Here is a 21,397-nt window from a genome sequence, read left to right as displayed (position 1 = left end):
ATCTCCTCTCAGTTCACAAATCTACCACCCCAATTCAGAGCCCTCACCACCTCTTCCTATGACATTTTTTTAGGTTTTTGCAAGGCAAACAGGGTTACGTAGCTTGCCCAAGGCCACACAGCTAGGTACTTATTAAGTGTCTGAGACTAGATTTGAACCCAGGTACTCCTGACTTCAGGGCTGATGCTTTATCCACTATACCACCTAGCCATCCCTTCCTACCTTCTAATTATTTTTCCTGCATCCTATCACTATACTTTTCATTCTATACTCCCCAACGATATTTCTGAAGCACCATGTCACTATCCTGCACCAGAAATTCCAGTGGTTCTATTGCCTCAAGAATACAATCTTCCTCTAACATTTAAAATCTCTTAGAAGCTGTTTTTAACCTATCCTTCCAGACTAACTACATATTTCTTATCTTCATGTACTTTACAATCTAGCCAAATTAGAATGTTTGTTCTTTTTTTTTTCTTTTTTTTTTTTTTTAGTTTTTTGCAAGGCAAACGGGGTTAAGTGGCTTGCCCAAGGCCACACAGCTAGGTAATTATTAAGTGTCTGAGACCGGATTTGAACTCAGGTACTTCTGACTCCAGGGCCGGTGCTTTATCCACTGAACCACCTAGCCGCCCCATGAATGTTTGTTCTTTTTTCCATAAATCCCCTTCTCTCTTTCTTTTCATAATTTATCTGTCGAAACTAAAATATTCTTCTCTTCAACCTACTTCTACTGAAGTCCCAAGCTGTATTCAAGGATCAAATCAAATATCACCTCCAACAAAAGGCTTTTCCTTATCACTCGTTTTTTTAACCACTTGTCCAAAAAATTGCTCTTTTTTGTACAAACTTTTAATTTACTAGTCTGCATTCATGTTCCATCCTCCTCTCAATAAAATATAAACTTCTGAAGATTAGGGCTTATTTCATTTTTGTGTATACAAATAGTCCCAATGCCTAGATATAGTAGATATTTTATATAATAAATATTTGGATACTTGCAGGTGAGCAATATAAAATAAAAATGTAGTGATAAGTATGTAACTAGAATGTGGAAGATCTTTTATAATATCACAAGAGTTGAGCACTTTATCCTCAAAGCAGCAGAAAAACATTAATTTTTTGGAGGAGAAGGACTGTGATCAGAACTATAAGATAACTTTGGCAGGTATTTAAACATTTAAAAATCATCTTTATATCCCTGGGACTTAGCACCAGACCTAGAATATAGTAAGGTATTAATAGATACTAGTTGACTGAATATATCACTTTTTCTCTACCTCATTCTCTTTTAATGTTTTTTAAAAACCTAGTTTAAAATGCATCTTATAAGAATTCTTCAAGACCTCTACAAGTGATAAAAATAGAACATAACTGACATATCCCTGCTCCTACACCAATTACTTCACTGTATAACATTTGCATTCAAGGGCATACTACCATAGTCAATGTTCTAAACTGAATATTATTAGCATAAAGTCTCTTGCCCGAGGTGCAGATACATCATAAAATTTCAGGATCCCATCCCATTCCTATATTTAGGATTCACAAATGTTAAAAGAAAGTATATTTCTTTAGAAATGCACAGCATTGACAATTAACTTGGCATCAAACCAAAAACTTACATGAGCATTTTCAATGTTCTGTAACAATCTTGGGTCACTGAATATACATGAATCACTTGTGGGAGGAGGCAACTGACTACAAGGAAGAACAGAAACAAAAAACACTTCATGTAATAGAAATATACTCTTATTAACATGTGCATGTTTATGTAAAATCAGAGCTTATAGCTAGAAAAGACCTGAAGGCAACATCTGTCCATCCTTTTGCTACTCAAGAGAACTAAAATTTAAGTACCACCAGGTAATGTAAGGGTGCAGACAACCAGATAAAATGTTATTATAGCCCTCAAGGAGGTAACAAGGTAGAGCAAATCTGCACTCAAACAACTTATACATATATAGAAACAAGACTTGGGAGTTGGGAGAGGGGAAAGGGAGCTATAGAACCATAAGGAGATTGTTTATTGCATGTATTCAGATTTCAAGAGAATGGGACAAATCACAGAGCTCACGAGAAAGCAAAGGCTATTAGCTGAGCTGAAAAAGGAAATAAGTACAAATGTGTAGAATGGTGCTAGAAAAATCTTAAATGACATTCCCCTATTTTTTGATTTAATGTCTCTATCTCAATCTGAGAAAAAAGTATCACTCTCTATAAATATTTCTCAACTCACAGCTGGCATTCTTTTATACCCCCACCATTATTTAAGCCACAGTTCATTGAGTATTATAACTACACAGTATTCTTAAAGACATATTATAATTATGTTCACAGACACACAAGAAATACAAACAGAAATTACCAAAATAAATGGATAAAAAGATACATACATAAATACATTAGCTTTAACTTATATTCACCTGAAGTCTTCTGAGGAGCGTTCTCTTTCCAATTCTGGGAAATGGCTGTTCATTAATGTGGGGAAAAAAGATGCATTTGTTATAGAAAAAGTGAGCACAACAATATAACAAAGGTTGAGTAAACAAATGGTTTATAAATTTGTTTTCTATTTCATTAAATATGTAAAAACAATTACAATAATAACATATATCACTTTAAGGTTTATAAAATGCTTTACAAATATTTTTTTCATTTGAGACTCACAATAATCCTGGAAGATACTTTACAGATAAGGAAACTGAAGCAGATAGAGATTAAATGACTTGCCCAAGATCACACAACTAGCAAGTGTCTGAGTCATGATTTGGACTCTAGAAAGTCTACAAAATCTTAGGCTCTTTACTATAAATTTCTTAAAAGTATACAAATACATACTACATATAAATAGATATATGTATATATATATATATATATATGTACACATATATATATATATATACACACACGTATCACCAATTTTTTAATTGAAATTCCAATGTGCTAGTCAAATATTCTACCTCACACGTTAGCATGAAAAGAATCTATGATTTTATTGGTATAAGAAATTCTTTCCACCAATACTGATTACAACTTATCTATGACAGTAGATAAAACTTAGCGAATAGCTTCTAGGCAAAGAGTTAAACAACTAGCCCAAGACCCATACACTGAGTAGGCAATGGTGGGATCTGAAACCAGGCCATACTGACTCATGTCTACTTTATCCACTATTCCCAAGCAGCTTATCATAAAGGATAAACATCATGAACGAATTTTCTGTTTTCAGAAGACAAAATAGAACTTCTAGATATCTATCAAAACAACTAAAGATGAATTTTGTTCTTTTAAGTAAAGCCAATGGAAATGGAGTACAGAGAAATGACTAACCCATAGGTTACTCCTGCGATGCTACATTTCTTGAAGGTCATAATATTGCATGTAAGGGTTCCTGTTTTATCAGAAAATAGATATTTAACCTATAAGGAAAGAGAAGAATAGAACAGTAAAGGAGATCATTATTATGCAAAAACAACTTAGCAAAAACAGATTTTTTTCAAACAAAGCTTGTATAAATTCACAATCTGTAGCCTGCCATGGAGTAGATGTCTTAGTCTAGAATGCTTTTATACGTGATCATAACCTTCTCCAAGACCAATGTAAGACTGTAATGTGCCAACAAGAAAATGAATATTGATCCTAAAACCATCACAGAAGTATAAGACTAACAGGCAACTCCATTTACCATCACATTGCTTTGAGATGTCTTTATCGAAATACATTATCTATGTTTTTAAATTTAGAGATTCTGTAGCCTCCTTCAAGAAACTATCTCCAGTCCCCATTGCTACACCCAAGTCTCTAAAATGATCTGCCCTATTATTGCACATAGAATATTCTAAAAACACTAAGAATTTTCTTTTTTTCCAATCATGAGTCAAAAGCAGACCATTCCATGGCCATTTTGATCATAGGTACTCCTCCTCCTATGATTAATTCTAAAATCCTGGAAACCCTGTACAAGTTTCCTGATCTGGAGCATAGGGCATTCACCAATGTTCAGTCCAACTAAATAAGATGAGAAAAAAGATAGTATTCTAGAAGTCCCCAATCTGGGTATCTTGCCCCTACATAGGACATCATCATCATCATCATCATAATAACAGTGATGATAATGACAATAATGGCCAGCTTTATTTCATTAAAAAGGAAGGACAGTAAAGAGATGGAAGGGAGGCATTGAATGGGGTAAATTACATCTTACTCTCATCAGATTTGGCTCAAAAAGGGGTTATACACTCAGGTGAGTTTAGAAATTTATCTTACCCTTCAACTATTAGTAGGGGAAGGGAGGAGGAGGGGCTGATAGAGAGGGGGGAAAGAAAAGGAAGGTAGTGGATAGAAGGGGATAAATACATCGAGGGAAGTAGTATTCAGAAGCAAAATACTAAGAAGGAAGGATAAGGTAAAAGATGGGGGGAATATAAATGGAGGGGAGACAGCCTGGCATGCAGTAAAGAGTCAGTGATTATATTTTTAAAAACTGAGTGGGATAAACTCTCCCCTAAAACATAAGTAGATAGCAGAATCGATTAAAAACTAGAATCCCACAACATGCTACTTATAAAAAAAACACATTTGAAGTAGAGAGATACAGAGTAAAAGTAAAAGAATGGAACAGAATATATTATGCTTCAGCTGAAGTGAAAAAAGCAGGGGTAGCAATCTTCATCTCAGACAAAGAAGTTTCAAAAATGGATCTTATTAGAAGAGATAAGGAAGGAAACAATAACCTCCTAAACGGTACCATAGACAATGAAGTACTTTCAATACTAAATATTCAAAACTAAATATGTATGTACCAAGCAGTATAGCATCCAGATTCTTAGAGGAGAAGCTGAATAAATTACAGGCAGAACTCTACTGGTGGGGGGACCTCAAATTCCCCCTCTCAGAATTAGATAAATCTATCTCAGAATAAAATAAACAAGAAATTAAGGAGGTGAATAGAATGATAGAAAACTTAGCTGGAGAAAACTGAATGGGGATAAAAAAGAAATATGCTTTTTTTCCTGTGGTACATGGCACTTACACAAAAACTGACCATGTATTAGGGCATAAAGACCTCCTAATCAAATGCAGAAATGCAGATATATTGAAAGCATCCTTTTCAGACCATGATGCAATAAAAATTACATGCAATAAAGGGCCATGGAGAGACAGGCATAAAATTAATTGGAAACTAAATAACCTCATTGTAAAGAATGAGTGGATCAAACAACAAATCATTGAAAGAACTAATGATTTCATCCAAGACAATAACAATAACAAGCAACATACCAAAACTTAAGTAGTTATTAGGGGATATAATATATCTCTAAATGCTTACATGAATAAAATAGAGAAAGGGGAGATCGATAAACTGAGCAAGCAACTAAAAAGCTTAGAGAAAGAACAAATTAAAAATCCCCAATTAAATACCAAATTAAAAAATCTGAAAACTCAAGATGAAATTAATAAAATTGAAAGCAAGAAAACTATTGAATGAATAAATAAAAAAACAAGGGTTGGTAACCCATTAAAATAGATAAATCTTTGGTAAATTCCAAAGAATTGGAAACTGAGGTGATGCCCATCAATTGAAGAATGGCTGAACATATTGTGGTGTATGTATGTGATGGAATACTACTGTTCTATAAGTAATCATGAGAGAAGGGATTTCAGAAAAGCCTGGAAAGACTTGCATGAATTGATGCTGAGGGACATGAGCGGGACCAGAAGAACGTTATACTAATAACAACATGGGGTGATGATCAACCATGATGGACTTGTTCAATTCATTTCAGCAGTGTAATAATCAAAGCCACTTAAAAGGCTTTTGAGGGGGGGGGGACTACATATCCAGAGAAGAAGCTGGGGAGTTCAAATGAAGACCAAAGCTTATTAACCTTAATTTTTAAAAGTTGTATTATATATCATGTAATCTTTTATCTCTAATATTTTCTTTCTTCCATTTTAGATTTGATTCTTCTCTCAAACATGTTCAATTTCAATCTATGTTTAGCATGAATACAAATGTAAAACCTATATGAGGGGCAGGGGGGAGAGGAGGGAGGAAAACTGTAAAACTCAAAGTCTTGCCAAAAAATGATTGGTAAAAACTATTATTGTATGTAGTTGGAAAATTAAATAATTATTTAAAAAAATAATGGTTAGCATTTATAGAATACTATGTACTCTAATAAGCTCTGTACAAAAATTATTTCATTTGATTCTCACTTTAATCCAAGAATGCAGGTATTTTTATGATCCCCATTTTCAGATGGGGAACCTGAGTTCAGAGGTTAAGTCTCTTGTCCAAGGTCTCATAGTTAAGTGCCTGAGGCTGAATTTCAACTCAGGTCATCCTGCCTCCATATCCAGCAATCTATCTCCTATGCTCCCTTAGCAGCCTAATGGAAAACTGAGAGTAGAGATGATGTATTTTAAGAGTACTTTTGATTTGTAATATTTTTGAAGTAGCAACTGAGACAGGCAGAAATGTTGATATTGGATTGGAAGGCTATTTAATTTGAAGATTTTTCCCAATACTCTTATAAGATAAAAATATGTAGTCAAGTTCACCAGGAAGGATATTAAGGTTAGACAGGGAAAATGTAGAGGTGCCATTTCCAAAAATGATAAACAGAAGAGTTTGCTCTAGTGCTGTTCATGGAAGACTTAGATAGTGCCCTTTGAACTCTTATGATTATAATGGAATAATCAGCATTTATTAAATTCCTACAATATTCTAAGCACTCTGGTAGGAAAAGTAAAAAATAACAGGTTTTATGATTGTCTCCAGAGTCAGAGGAACTGGATTCAAATCCTAGCCTGGTATTATAAATATGTATGACCTTGGGCAAGTTATTCAGCCTCCCCAGCTATTCACGTGCTCAAGCTCTAAGGTAAGAGGATTAGACAGAGTTCCTCTGAATCCCTTCCAGTTCTGGGATACTGGAACTACAAGAAACTAAAAGTGATTGTTGTAAAAATACAAAGAATAAGCATTATTCCAAAAGAGACATAAAAAGATAAACCCAACTAAATCTTTTTTTTGTTTGTTTGTTTGTTTGTTTTGCAAGGCAAATGGGGTTAAGTGGCTTGCCCAAGGCCACACAGCTAGGTAATTATTAAGTGTCTGAGACCAGATTTGAACCCAGGTACTCCTGACTCCAAGGCCGGTGCCTTATCCACTGTGCCACCTAGCTGCCCCCCCAAATAAATCTTTTGAAGATGTGGGAGGTCTATGGGTGTGAGTTTTTTTGAGAAATGTAGCTGATTTGTTTTTCTTTAAAATATATTGCTATATGTGATAGTACTTGGGCAGGGAAGAAGGAAGTGATACTAGAGAAAAGAAAGAAGAATAGAAAAGTACTACAAGAAACACAAGGAGAAAGAGATCATTTCCCTTGGAGCAAAGATTTCATGGAGAGAGAAGACATAAACTGAGTCCTCATCAAATACAGGCATAAAGTCTGAATGTAGTACTAATGACAACCTAAGAAAATACAATGGGGAAGAAGAAGAAGATGGGTTGAGTCCAATTTGGCTGGAATATGAGACAGAGAAGAAGATGAAGTATGACTGGAAATGAAGTCTGGCAAGCAACTAGATTACTTTAAATATCAGTTTATGGAGGTTGAAATTGGATCTTATTTATCAACAATGGGGATGGGGAAAAATGAATATTCTAGAATGGGGAGGGTGGAAAATATTGTCTGACCCATCCATGAAAAAAATTGTTACAAGGAGATGACTATAGTCCAGGCTATTATAGTATTGCAGAAGAGAGAGATGATATGGTATGAGTGGAGATGAGGGGACAGACGTAGGAAATGAGAGAGACTCCTGAGGTAGACTCAACAGGGTTTATTATTGATGCCAATAATTTTTGCATGTTAACTATTGATGTGAATAATAATCATGGCAAAGACTATTTAAATTTATATAGCATTTTGAGGTTCAATAATGAGCTTCTTCAGAACAACCCTGAGGAGAGAACAGGATGAATGTTATACTATCTCCATCTTATAGAAGGGGATACTGAAGTTTAGAATTCAAACAGTTGATTGGAAATCCTCATCTACATGTCCATGGGATGTGGTTTGTATCTCTTAAGTGTGCTGATCAATAAGGTTCAGGGTCTATACTTCTGTTTAATATGGATATTTAGAGTAAAAGTCTATCTCCTAAAGTAACCATCTTTTTAGATGGCCACATTCTAGGTTCTGTTGATATCAAGGGAAATCATCTTCAGTGGCTAAATTTTGCTCTTCCCCTTAGCTAAAGTTATCCTTTTTGTCTTCCTCAGATATTCCCCCTTAATTTTCTATGGTCCTCTCCTGTGATTCAAAAAGAAATTTCTCACCTGTCCAAGTTCTTCATTAAGGTTTGATGTCCGGGCCATTGCAGGGGTGTCATTTTCCATATAATACATATCCAGATCCTGAAAGAAGTGCAAGGACAGGGAACTCACAATTTCTTTAGAGCCTCCATCCACAGTGGTGGCTGATGCACTGGTGTGACCATCACAAGGGAAGAGGTGATACTCTCATACAAGGGGGAATAATGGCCATTTATTGTATTTGTGATAAAGATCCAATTGTGTCCCTCTACTAGACACTCCGGTAAAATGAACTAAAGAATTTAAGTTTAGGAAATATAAATTAACAAAAATATTACTCTAATGTCTAATATATTATATCTTCTCTGTTTAATTACACCTCATAGGATTGTGTGTCTACAGTTCAAAAGAACCTTAAAGACCAAGTCCAGTCCTTATTATACATTTCATATATTTAATGAAATAAGAGACATAGAGAGTATAAGAGACTTTCTAAGGATAAGTGTCTGGGGCATTATTTGAATTTATGTCTTCCTGACTCCAAATCCAGCACTTTATTCACCCTCAATTTTCCATCACAGTCAAACTTCCAGAAAAAATCTAAAGCTGATTTTTTTTAGTGAGTTGGCCAAATTTTTTTTCAGCTGCAAAATTCAGGAGAATATTCTATTAAAGTGCAAGGATAGTTATCATCAACCTTTTTAGTCTAAGAAAGAATACAAAATCAAGACCAAAGCAATCATGTGAGAAAACCAGCCTGTAGCTCTGAATCAATTCCATCATTGCTATTTCAGATTCCCTTCTTAGACACTTCTCCCCACACCTCTGCAGAGGTAAAAGGTCTATGGGGTTTCAAATACTACATATATCATTAAACTTTTTTTTAATGTATTGATAAATGTGACTGAATTTTTTCATTCATTGTTCTTATTTTGCTTTATTAAATATTTTGTTGTATATAAAGGCTCTCTCGGAGAGAGAGAGAAATTTAAGGGAGAAATTTAAGCAATGTAAAGACAAAAGATATAAATTAAATTTAATTTTTTTAATTCCCTTCTCATCTTTAAAATGTTTTCTGCAACTGATTTCTCACAATTTTACTAATACTTTGACATTTTTAACACTATACATATCTTTGAATATTCCTCACATGGTTAGAATAATATCTCTACAGAATGAAATTAGGTTGATAAAAGATAAGTACTTCATAACCACTAAAAAACAAGTCTGCTTAGAACTTATCATCTAAAATGCTGTTTGCTATGATGGCTACAGACTTTTTATGATCCAATTAATTTCCAAAATTGTCAACCCAACAGTAAAAACAGGATGGAAGATTGATACATAATGCTCCTGAAAAAAAAACTTATTTTAATCATTTCTTTTTTGAATACTCACCCAGTTTATAAAAAGGGCCTGAATAAATTTTACAACTTCAAGAGTGACCAGAAGACTAATTGGAATGAGATTGTTATACAAGATGATAAATGTCAATAGGTTATATCCAAAATTGTTGGAAATTCCCTCTGTGAAAGTCAATAAGAAAAAAATACACATATTTTGAGTTGTTTCAGTTTAATTCCATATATTTTCATATTATCTTAACACATATTTTTAAAAGGAAAATTATATCATGTAAGTTCTGTTAAAAATAATAAGGACATTAAGACTAAAGTTTCAGTCTCACATAACTCTTATAACACGGATGGTTTCAGAATTAAAGACATGATTTTGTCAGCATGAGAAATCCAGTGGCAAGTTACCAATCATCTATAGTTTATAATTTTATAGATTCACATAATACATAACAACTCATCTGAATTTATTCATATAATAAACATCAGTAAAAATCAGGATATAAACCCAGGTCTTCCTGACTTTAAGTCTAATTGTGCATTATATCATGGTGCATTTGTCATGATGAATATATTCAAAATGCAAATTTACATCTATCCAATTGTTTAATAAATTTAAAATTTGAAAGTTGGACTGAAAGATCTTCATTCTTTGTATGAAGTAGAATCTTTTTGACAGACATTTTGAAATAACAAGAATACAACCCACCCTCACTAAAATATATGATTCAAAACATTGAATCAGAATTCCAAGTTAAATTATACTTGACTTTATAAAAGAGGACTGAGTTAAAAAGACAACTGAAATGACCTTCCAAGTCATCCTGATTCCAAAATGAGCTCTCTTCAAAGATTTTTATATACAGACCAATCTACATATTCTCAAGAGTGGAAGGGACCTTGGAAGGGACCTTCTAACTGAAGCCAAACAAGAGCAGGCATCCTTTGTATGGCATCAGTGAAAAACAATCCCTAGCTTCTACTTGAAGAGTCCCATGGATAGGCTACCCCTTAGTGAGAAGTTTACCCTTGCTCATATCTCTCTATGGCTTCCGAGTACTCACTAGTCCTTGTTCAGTTCTCTTGTTGCCAAATAGCATAAGTGTAATACCTCTTCAGTAAACTGAAGATCAATATAGTGTTTCTGTCAAATCTTTTGTCCAGATTAAACACTCCCATTTTTATTATTCAACCCCTACTTGAAATGTTTTTTTGTCTCCTCAATATCCTGGTCACTTGTTCTGTCAATCTACATAAGTTTATCAATATATTTTCTCTCAGACTTAACACAATATTCCAAATAGACCAAAAAAAAAATGAACAACTCTTCATTCTAGACACTATGATTGTATTAAATACAAAAGAGAATTTTGCTTTTAAAAATAGTGCTTTATAACACTTTAATCTACATTATCTCCTTAGAAAAGTGGTTCTTAACCTGGGACACATGAAATATCTTTTTTTTAAATTTGATAATTGTATTTTAATATAATTGGTTTCCTTTATAATCATATGTATTTTATTTTATGAACTTAAAAACATTATTCTGAAAAGGGTCCATTGGTTTCACAGGACTACTCAAGGGGTTCAAGCCTCAAAAAAAGGTTTAGCAGTCCTGCCTTAGAACAATCCTATGAGGTGAGCAGGGAAGAACTTATTATTCCTAATTTACAAGTGGGAAAACAGAGGCTTGGAGAAGATCCTACAGCTAGTGGAAGACACTGCCAGAGCTCACATCCTTTTTCTGACTCCAAACACTAGTAGCCTTTTCTGCTATGTCATACAGTACTAAATATGATCTGTTTTGTAAATTCAGAACAGGATTCTTGATTCTGTGAGGCTAGTACACAAGTAAAGGAAGGATGTGATGGGGGAACACTGGAGAAGTGCTGCAAGTCTGGAGGTAAGCAAACGTGGAAATGTAAATAATAGATCCGAAAATGCCATTTCAAGTCAAACAAGAGGTTAGGTGAGTTAACTGACTAGCCTAAAGGTTAGAAAAAGTATTTGCATTAATGTAACCCTCTGTACTTTAGTTGGCTGTCTCTCCAAGTTGTCATTAAAAATACTCAATGTTGGGGGTCTGTTAAAACTTAACTAGATTAGTCATTCCATGATAAATATAATAATATCAACAACAAGCATTTATATAGTGGCTTTAAGATCTGAAAAACATTTTTAAAATATCTCATTTTTGTCTCACAAGAACCCTGTTGGGTAGTGGTTATTATTTTCCCTATGTTATAGTTGAGGAAACTAGGGCAAAGGATAAGTGTTTTATCCAAGTTCACATACACTGGGCTAGAACCTCTGTGCCATCTAGTTACCCCAGAAAAATTTAGTGGAGGAAATCCAAACTTGTGTTGGAAGAGGAATAAATGGAGTAGGAAGGAACAAACAGTAGAATGTGTCTCCTCCTCTTGCCTATCATTTTCTGATGTGGTGAACCCTTTTCTGCAGTCCTTACCCCTATTAATTTATTTTTTTTAAAGATGTATTAACAAAATAGGAATAATAGTAATTTGAAAAGACAAAGTACGAAGAACTGAAGTTAAAGGCAAGCAGTAAAAAATGGGAATTTGGAGCTTTACTCTTTTCTATCAGAGCAACTGCAGTCCTAAACATAAAGATAACATCTCTGTTAGTAAGACAGAGTGCCTTAAGTGGGATAGCAGAGGACAGTTCTTCCACAATAAATCATGTAGCTACTACAAAGAGATTATCCAAACAATTTCATTGGCATTTGTTTATTTATTTCTTTATTTTCTCAAGGTCTGAATCTTATGATCGTGTCAACATTACATATTATCCAGAACCTAACACATTTTATAGCTAAGGACATTTGGATAAACAGAGCCACCCCAAAATCTACAAAGTAATTTTATTTATTCCCATTTCAAACTAGAATGGCCTCTTCTTTTTAGCCGCATTAAATTATACAAAGGTAATCACTTTATTTTTGATTTTGTTTTTCAGTAGGCTTTTACAATTTTAAATATAAAGGCTGACAGCCTGAAATCCAGACTTGAGAACCAATGGGATTTAAGAAACCAGTCTATTACAGAATCTGAAATTCTGGATTCTGATTTAAGTTGAAACCAATGTCTACTTGAAACTTTGGGCTCTTCCCTTGAAAATGGCAACCTAACAAGTGTACCTTTGAGGGCTGTTTGAATAGTTTGAGTTCTTCAGATAAAAGGAAAAAGACAAGCATAAAGGACATTTAAACAATTTACCCTGCAAACAACAAAAGGATTATACAAAAGAAAACTAATTTTTAATTCAAGAATTTATCTTTAAATGTTTTTATTGACAGGATGTTAATCTAAATATTGAACAATTCCATCTTCATTACCTTTTGATATTACTCTCTCATGCTTCCCCTGGAACAAAACAAGAAAGCTGACAGGAATATAAGTTCCCAGGAAAAGACTGCCAGATTTCTGTATCCTGTTTCTAAAAGGGCTAACTTCCCATTTTCAAACATTTACTGGCTAGAAACAGTATCCTTTAATGGAAGGAAGCTAATAGCAAAAGCAAAGTCTTCAACTCAATGAAAATGATTAGAAGTTAAGAGAAGCATTGCAACTTACCTATTTCACTAAAGTACCAGCTCCTGTTTTCATGGGTTCGGTTCCATAGCAATGCACCCACAGAACTCACCAGGGCCATGACCAGGAGGATGCAGAACAAAACCAGAATTTGCACATTAGTCACTTTCTCAACGTTGGATCTTTTAAGAGGTGCTTTCGTTGAATTCTGGATAATAGCACAAAAAGTCAGTGTTCACATAGCATACAGGCTATGATGGGAGAGAGGAATAATTCCCTAAGAGCAATATCATTAGATTGTAAGCACCTTTAGGGCAGAAATAGCTTTTGCCTCTTTTTGTATCCTCAAGTACTTAGCACAATGATTGGTACATAGAAGGTGCTTAAAAATGACTATTGAATTGAAATGGGTACTTTGTCATACTTTGATTCAGTAATCTGTTCCACTGATCCTTAACCTGACTCTTTTTCTCACCACCATCTGAAACCTGAAGGTCACTTTCTGACCACCTTCTGGTCAGGGCAGGGACCTTCCCCTCACCAAATTCTAACCCTTCTTTCCAGTGATACATTTTGTGATGCAAAAAAGAATCATTGTGGAAACATAACAACAGTTCCTGAAAGACATTTGACAGAATCTAATAGATGTCATGGGCTGACTAGGTACAAAGACTTCATTTCCCCCATAACAAGTATTTCAAATGCCACCAGGTCTAAAGGGGACAATAACTATACTCCAGGTTTCATCCCTCCCCACTCCCCCAAGTGGTAGAAAAGACATAAACATGACACAGTCAACAGACAAGAGGTTGTATGTGATTATGTAACAAAATGAATGAGACAATAGGTACTCAGGAGTATAACAACAAGGGCAGGGAGGAAATTCTTATACAAAAGAGGATGCTGGGACTGATTCAAGAATGCTGAGAAGAAATCTAATAAGCAGAAGCAAGAGACAAAAACAACATGGATAGGTTTGTGGAGACTAAAGATATCAACTTTGATGAAAAAAAATTTTACTGCCTAATTTTTGTTAGAAGTGGACTTTCAAGTTGATTGATGAAGATAGATTGAGTATAGATTAGAGGAGCTCTGAATGCCAGTTACAAGATACACACAAAATATAAACACAGAAACATGTGTGAGTGTAATTTTTGTAAGGCTAGATCAGAAGCATTCTGAAGCTTCAAATTCTTGCAAAAATGTTTGAATTGGGTGGGTGCATATCAGTTTTTTCCTTTTTTTATTATACTATTATCTGCTTGTTTCTTTGGAAGAGAAATATCTAAGGACCTTGGAAAAATAAAAACGTAAAGTCATAAAAAATGAAAATCAGCTAGGATGAGAATGAAGGGGAATTCCTTTGTAAATAACATGAGATTTGTTTATACCTTAAAACTATAAGATGTGTATCTGAGTTTGGTTGTTGGAACCATAAATGCTGCTCTTTATGCTGTATTTGGCTTTCAAAAGCCAGGAACAATTCCCTTTGGAATTAATAGGCTATGTATACCATAGCCACATTTCCCTTTTTCTAAAGACTCTTCACATTTCACTTCCCTAAAAGTGTATTCTCTTAAATCCTGGCAATTACCTTATATTAAAAAAGGCCCCAGAGACAAGAAAAGGAAATTCATTAGATGGAACAGATCTGGGATTAATCCACTGTCCTACTCCACACTCCCTGCTCCTACTCTAGAGTACAGGACATCCACATCTGGTCTCACAGCAGTATCCCGCACACAAGGGTTCCATTTTTTTAACAAATGCTGTAAATTTGACAGTCCATGACTGCCTTATCAAAATTTTAATAAACACTCAGTGAATGGATAGGCAGGGAAAATAAATATACTTTGGCAATGAGCTCATTTCCATGACTCCATTAATTCATTGACTTTTGATCTTTTCCAATGGGTTGGATTCTTTCCAGTTAACAGGGTTATGTAAAGCTATCTTTCACCTGGGCTGCTGGAAAAAAATCCATCTAACAATACTGCAATAATTACCACCCCCCTCAACCTCTGGTTTTAATAACATCTGCATTTCATGGAAATAAAAACTCTGGGGTATTATCAGCAATGTCAAGGAGTGAGTTTTTAATATGAAATTCCCACCAGCATTATAGAAAGTGCTGTAAAACTCCTTACATAAAGAAAAAACTAAACTTTCTGTGTAACTGAGTTCTAATTTTTGAGAAATTTCCTCTACAGAAGGGAGGTTAAGTATTCTATATCCATAGAATTGGATAAAATTTACAAAATTTGAACTGTTGTAAAAATGAAGTCTATCAGACATTATAAAGAATTTATGAGATAGCTTTAAGGAAAAAAATAATCTCTTAACTCAGGCAATCTATTAACTCAATTAAAATAAAGTCTAATCTAAAGGAAAGGCTAGATTTAACATAAGTTCTAGGAGGGCAGAGAGTCAGCAATAAAAGGCAATGGGAATATAAAATAAGCACCCCAAGGCAATCATATTTCCTGTGGTCAAGTAGCACAAGAACTTACTATTAATATTATTTCACAAACAGGATGCTTAGCCTTTAGCTAAGCATGATCCTTTATCTTTCTTTAAAGATAAAGTCCTTTTTGCCCTTAAGACACAGAAAATTCTGTATACAGATGTTCTGGGGATTTTCCATTATGATAGTTAGAAATCATGAAATCTAGCAATGGACTTGCAAAGAGCTATACAAAGAGATCCAAAAACAATGCATGATAATCAAATGTATATCCTTTGTTACTGAACTATGAACAATGGACCAGATAACTAGATTAACTCTAATTTAAATGTGAAATCTTTAAACTGTATTTTCCCCATCTATTACCATAAAAGAGTAATTATCTACAAAATTGCCTACATATTGCTGCATCAGTAACATTTTTGTGTTTTTTTAATAGCTTTAAATCTTGGCTCCAATTATTGAATATAGAGGAGTATAGAGAATATAGCAAATGTTGCTCTGACTCATGCAGTTTTCAATGGCTGACATAAATGCTTTACAATCAACTCTAAGAGGGGAGGAGCCCAAATCTGACCTAGTGAGCTTCAATCTGAAGTAAGGGATGATTGGTTCTCCTATCTCAAGATAAGTAAAGGTACCCAAAAAACATTGATCCTAGACTGTAATTTCAGCTGGACCAACAAAGAATGAACTAGAATAGAGAAGTCAAGTAGGTGGCCTTTGGATTATATGCTGCCCACATCACTCTACAATGTAGTTTAAACCACATAAAAGGTTAAATGTAATTGAGATTAAAATGTAATAGAGAAATATTTAATAAAATAAATAAAAATATAATAAACCACAGATGAGGTCAATAAACAGTTTTTAGGCCAGTATGTGGCCCACAGGGATCCTTATATTTGGTTTCCATTTCTATTTGATTGTGACACTACTCAACTAAAGCAGCTCCACTAAAAGGAACCTATTTAAAACCTAGGCATTCACTTTGGTTCAGAAGTCAATAAGTAGGAAGTAAATTGGCTCAAAGAGGCCTGTGAGTCTGGATTACTGAATCCAAAATTCTTCTGTCATATAAGTAGAAAAAACAAATTATGCACCACTATCCAAGTCAGTCAGAAAAGAATAGATCAGAGAATGGTGCTTCAGGTTGACTAACTATGATAGGGGAAAATAAGAATAAGCAACTTTCTGGGGATCAAAACAAAAAGAAAGAGAGAAGCACTCAAGGGTAGATGACTTCTCTCCCTAGGAATTAGTAAAAGGAGACTTTCCCAAAATATGGTAGGTAGATAAAGATCTGGAAAATGACTAAGCTGGACAGTGTGGTTGAGGGAAAAGAAGAGTCAAAGGATGCATGTAAATACAATAATTAGTGAGAAAGTACCTATCTAAACTATCAGGTACATGGCTAAGGACAGACATGGAGCACCATAGATAGCCAAATGACAGAAGGAAAATGCCATGCATTTACACAGTTTGCCTGGAATATGTATCTCCTTGCTCAACCAGCCTTTCCTGATTCTTCCCATTGTTCCTTCAACCCCCCCCCCCACACTAGCCTGTATCTACTTTGCATTTATTTAATTCTCTTTATATTTATGCTATATACATGTAAGTTTTCTTGTCTCTGCTATTGGAATCTATGTTCTGTGTGATCAGTGTTTGTTTCAGTTATTACATTTATTTCATTAGTAAAAAGCACAATGCATGATACTTGTAAACACTGACTAAATACTTTTTTGACTGACTGACTGAAATGAATTAATAGCAAGGAAAAGACCAGGCAAAAAGTTAAGAAGGCACTAAGATCAGGTTGAATGTCTTATAACTGACACCGTGGACAAAGATTTTACCCTTAAAAGTTTTATATGTCATAGAAATAGAACTCAAGGGTGTGTGTGTGGGGGGGAGGGGGTCCTGAGAGAAAGGAGAAACATCTTGACTAATAATGCCTTGTATTAAATCTTTCAAACACCTAAGAGATTGGTGACTTCTTAATATGGAACAGAGGGAAGAAAAGGGAAAATGAGGAAAGCCTAAGGCCTTCTTCACAAGACTACATAGGCAGACAACCAAAGAATTCTAAAGAAAATAGAAGTAGCCAAATCCCATAAAATGTTACTGGAATGCACAAATAAAACGTGAAGAGACCTCACAAGGCTAAGGTGTGCTGTAGGGAGGGATAGGATTCTCTATATAGTTCTAGAATATACTATGAAAACTTCAAGATGAAAATATTTAGAGAATTCCATAAATATAAACTTGTCTCCACTGAGTGTGACAGAGGTTCAGTTTCAATTCAGAAGAATAATTAGGTCATGATCACTTGGATATGGAACTTTAAACTTGGCCGTCTTTTCCAAAGTCCATTCAATCAGTCATCAATCAACAAGCATTTATTAAGCACCTCATATGGAGAAACAAAAACAAAATAGTGACAGCAGCATGAGATGAAGATTATGACTTATCACTGCTCCATTCTAATTGGTTGAGTGCTCCTGATTAACCTTCAATAGCAACAACAATGAACATTTTAAAAAAGATTAAGCCAAAATATTCATGTTCTTCTATAAAACACAAAGTGATCTTTTAGGACCCAAGGCACTGTGAAACAGGTGCTTGATTTGAAGTCAATAGGCCTACATTCAAATTCTGGTCCAGATATTTAGTACTACCTGTGTGACCTTAGACAACCCACTAGACCTTTCTGGGCCTCAGTTTCCTCATCTAAAAAACACAAGGACTGATCAAGGTGATAATTGAAGTCTCTTTTAACTCTCAATCGATAATTCTTCATGCATAAACAACATACTCTGATCCTGTTAATCAAAATATTGTGTAAGAAGTAGGGAATGACTAGTACATCATACCTTAATTCCATAAGATCAAGATTATTGAGCAAAATGTATCTTTATTTAAAATTGTTATGAATTCCTCAAGTGAAATGAAAAATACTGTGCCAGAGAGAAGGGCAGAAATATCTTCATTAAGTTATTCCCTCTAAGAGGAAAAGTTCCCCAAGGCAAGAGGACTTTCAAGTACTCTCAAAAGGGAGCAGCTCTAAAGAACACACAAGGGAGTGATTCAGCTAGAATTCAGAAAGGCCCCTGGCAAAGGTGAACTATAAACATCTAGACACACTTAAAAAAAAAAACAAACCCAAACCTAAGGCCAATTTAATTTAGACAGACTAAAGAGTTTGTTGAGGAAAACCTCCTAACGTTTTCTTTTTGACGTACAGAATGAAAGGAGTTCACTAATTAAGAATTAAAATGTCCTTCAAAATATGAATTTGTTCTAAAACTCAAAGAAATAGGAGAGTTTGGGAAGACTGAGAATAGGTGAGAGGGAGTTGATACCAATCACTGTCCTTGTCCCAAAGCTGAGAATTTGGAGGGCAATTATATTTCATGTGAGATCTTTCTTTTTTTTTTTAAATAGAAAAAGACCAAAGAGAAAGAATTTTGCCTAACTAGAAAAGAAGGATGGAATGGTTTGCTTAAAGTAACAAAAAAAGGATTGCGTCTCAGGCATCATCTAGATTCTATACCTGCCTCTTCCCCTCGTGGACAGTCAGAGAGAAAAAGGAAACAATGACGAAGAATAGCATCATGTTGGCACATACATGCTTTACCTGCATGAGCTTGGTGTCGTGTCCAGTGTATACAACTATGCCAAAGACCCACTGAGTATTTCTAAGCTGGGCACCTCTCAGTAAGATCTGGTCAGGCCCAATTGAAACTGAACTAAAAATAAGAAAAAAATAAAATTTATATTTAATAATATATTGGCAAAGATGTTTTCCACTGTTTTCACAATATGATGGCATAAGCTTTTTTCCTTGAACAAATACACAACATCAATATTTTTTCAGTTAAATTTAATCATTTTGTAAAAAAAAACAAAAGTTCAATTTAAGATGACTTTTTCAAGATTGCTTATTCTTAAGACATAAAAAATAAAGTTAATTTTTAAAAATCATCAACTTTCATTATAGTTAAGGTGAATTTTTTCTGAATCTATAAGGTTGGGAAGGCAGGATGCTTCTTAGTAGAGGCTGTGCTTGGATCCATTAAAAGTCTCATTGCTGATTAAATAATCAAGGTCTTTACTGTTCATTGGGGAATCACTTTCCATTCCAGAAAATGTATAACATTGCAAGGTTGCCAGAGGAGCCACATAACCCCATTCCTATAGCAAATCTAGAGTAAGTCAGGGCACCCAAGAGAAGACTATTTTAGCCACTCAAGTTAATATTAGCCTTGCTTCTCCTAATTTCCTCTTTTCCAACACTGGCTTGTCTGAACAATCTAAAAGGTGGTCCCAGAGAAGGCATAAGCAATAGATACATGAACAGGCAAAGCAGAGGAGAGAAGACAAGAGCACCAGACACCAAACACCATTCTGAAACAAATGATGGAGATGCCTCCAAAACAAAACAATGAAAACATAATGCAGACAAAGGGTACTAAATGGAAAAAAAATGTTCCCCATTCCTTAATCTAAAATTATACTGTCAATAAACAAATCACTGCTTTGGAAAATAAATTCAGTCAATATCAACTATCCACTTTGCTAATCATGTAACTTGTTCCCATCTGCCTTCAAAACCATAATGTTCCAAGAGTACCAAGAATTCCTTATATAATAATCATTTTCTCTGTCCCAGTTATTTTCTTTACTAAGTTTCCTATGGTTCCTAATTAACTTTTTTGACTATACAAATTAATCCACAGTAACTGTTTTACTATCCTTTCATTAGCATTAAAGCTAGCAATTTACCTAATTTTCAAAGATCTGTCCTGTTATTACACAGAAAGCAATGTTTAACTATATATACAGTTATCAACATGAATCAAAATGCACTAATATTTTTTATCAGTCAACAAAACCCATTCCCCCCCAAACCCCCTTTCAAACTATCTTCCCCATCACCTAGGTTCATGTCCTCATTGTCACCTTGTCTTTTCACTTGTACTCATCCCATAAACTAATCTGCCAAGTTTTGTCCTTTATACCTTCATAATATCTCTATTACCACTTTTAAAATAATCATTCTTATAAGATATTTGTATACATGCCCTCTGTCTACTCAATATAGTCACCATCACCTTCAAAAAAAACCGTTCTGTTCTGTCTCAGTCCCAAGTCTCTCCTCTCTCCAGAACACTCCCTACTTAGCTTTCAAAGGTTTGATTATGTCACTTCCCTAGCCCTGTGTACTCAGTAAACTCCAGTGACTCCCTATTACCCTTAAGATGTTCAAAAATAAAATATTCTGTTTGATTTTTAAAAATTTTCTCAACCTGGCCCTTCCTACCTTTCCAGTCTTCTTACATGTCTAGTAACCTCCTCAGCACATTCTACAATTCAATACCAACTGGTCTCCATTTCCTCATATGGCCCTCTCCCCTTGCTTTTCATTGACTTTTCCCCATATCTGGAAGGCTTTCCTTCTTCATCTCCAGTTCCTGGTTGCCCTGGGTTTTCTTCAAGACAAAGCTCAAATAACACTACCTTTTTACTAAGATTACCTTCCGCTGATATTGTACATATCTGCTATGAACAGTATTCCACATGTTATCTCCCCCTTTTGAATGTAAGCTCTTTGAGGACAGTAATTTTTGCCTTTCTTTGTTTAACCAGTGTTTAGCATTGTGCCTGAAATATAATAAGCATTTAATAAATATCT

General features: G+C 34.5%; 1 protein-coding gene across 5 annotated transcripts in view; it reads right to left on the bottom strand.

Annotated features, from left to right (window-relative positions):
• The window catches only part of ATP8A2 (ATPase phospholipid transporting 8A2), an 865,734-nt gene that overhangs the window by 579,708 nt on the left and 264,629 nt on the right, over positions 1-21,397 (bottom strand). For all 5 annotated transcript variants that reach the window (XM_074216189.1, XM_074216185.1, XM_074216187.1 and 2 more), the window contains 7 exons: positions 19,340-19,451; positions 13,278-13,443; positions 9,728-9,855; positions 8,354-8,431; positions 3,334-3,422; positions 2,427-2,471; positions 1,626-1,701 (listed from right to left, as the gene is read on the bottom strand). In XM_074216189.1, coding sequence (XP_074072290.1) covers positions 1,626-1,701; positions 2,427-2,471; positions 3,334-3,422; positions 8,354-8,431; positions 9,728-9,855; positions 13,278-13,443; positions 19,340-19,451 — 694 coding nt within the window. The remainder of the gene's footprint in view (positions 1-1,625; positions 1,702-2,426; positions 2,472-3,333; positions 3,423-8,353; positions 8,432-9,727; positions 9,856-13,277; positions 13,444-19,339; positions 19,452-21,397) is intronic.

The sequence above is a fragment of the Macrotis lagotis genome, chromosome 1 (assembly GCF_037893015.1).
Source record: "Macrotis lagotis isolate mMagLag1 chromosome 1, bilby.v1.9.chrom.fasta, whole genome shotgun sequence".
NCBI lineage: Eukaryota > Metazoa > Chordata > Mammalia > Peramelemorphia > Peramelidae > Macrotis > Macrotis lagotis.
This window is presented reverse-complemented; position numbering and strand designations above follow the sequence as displayed.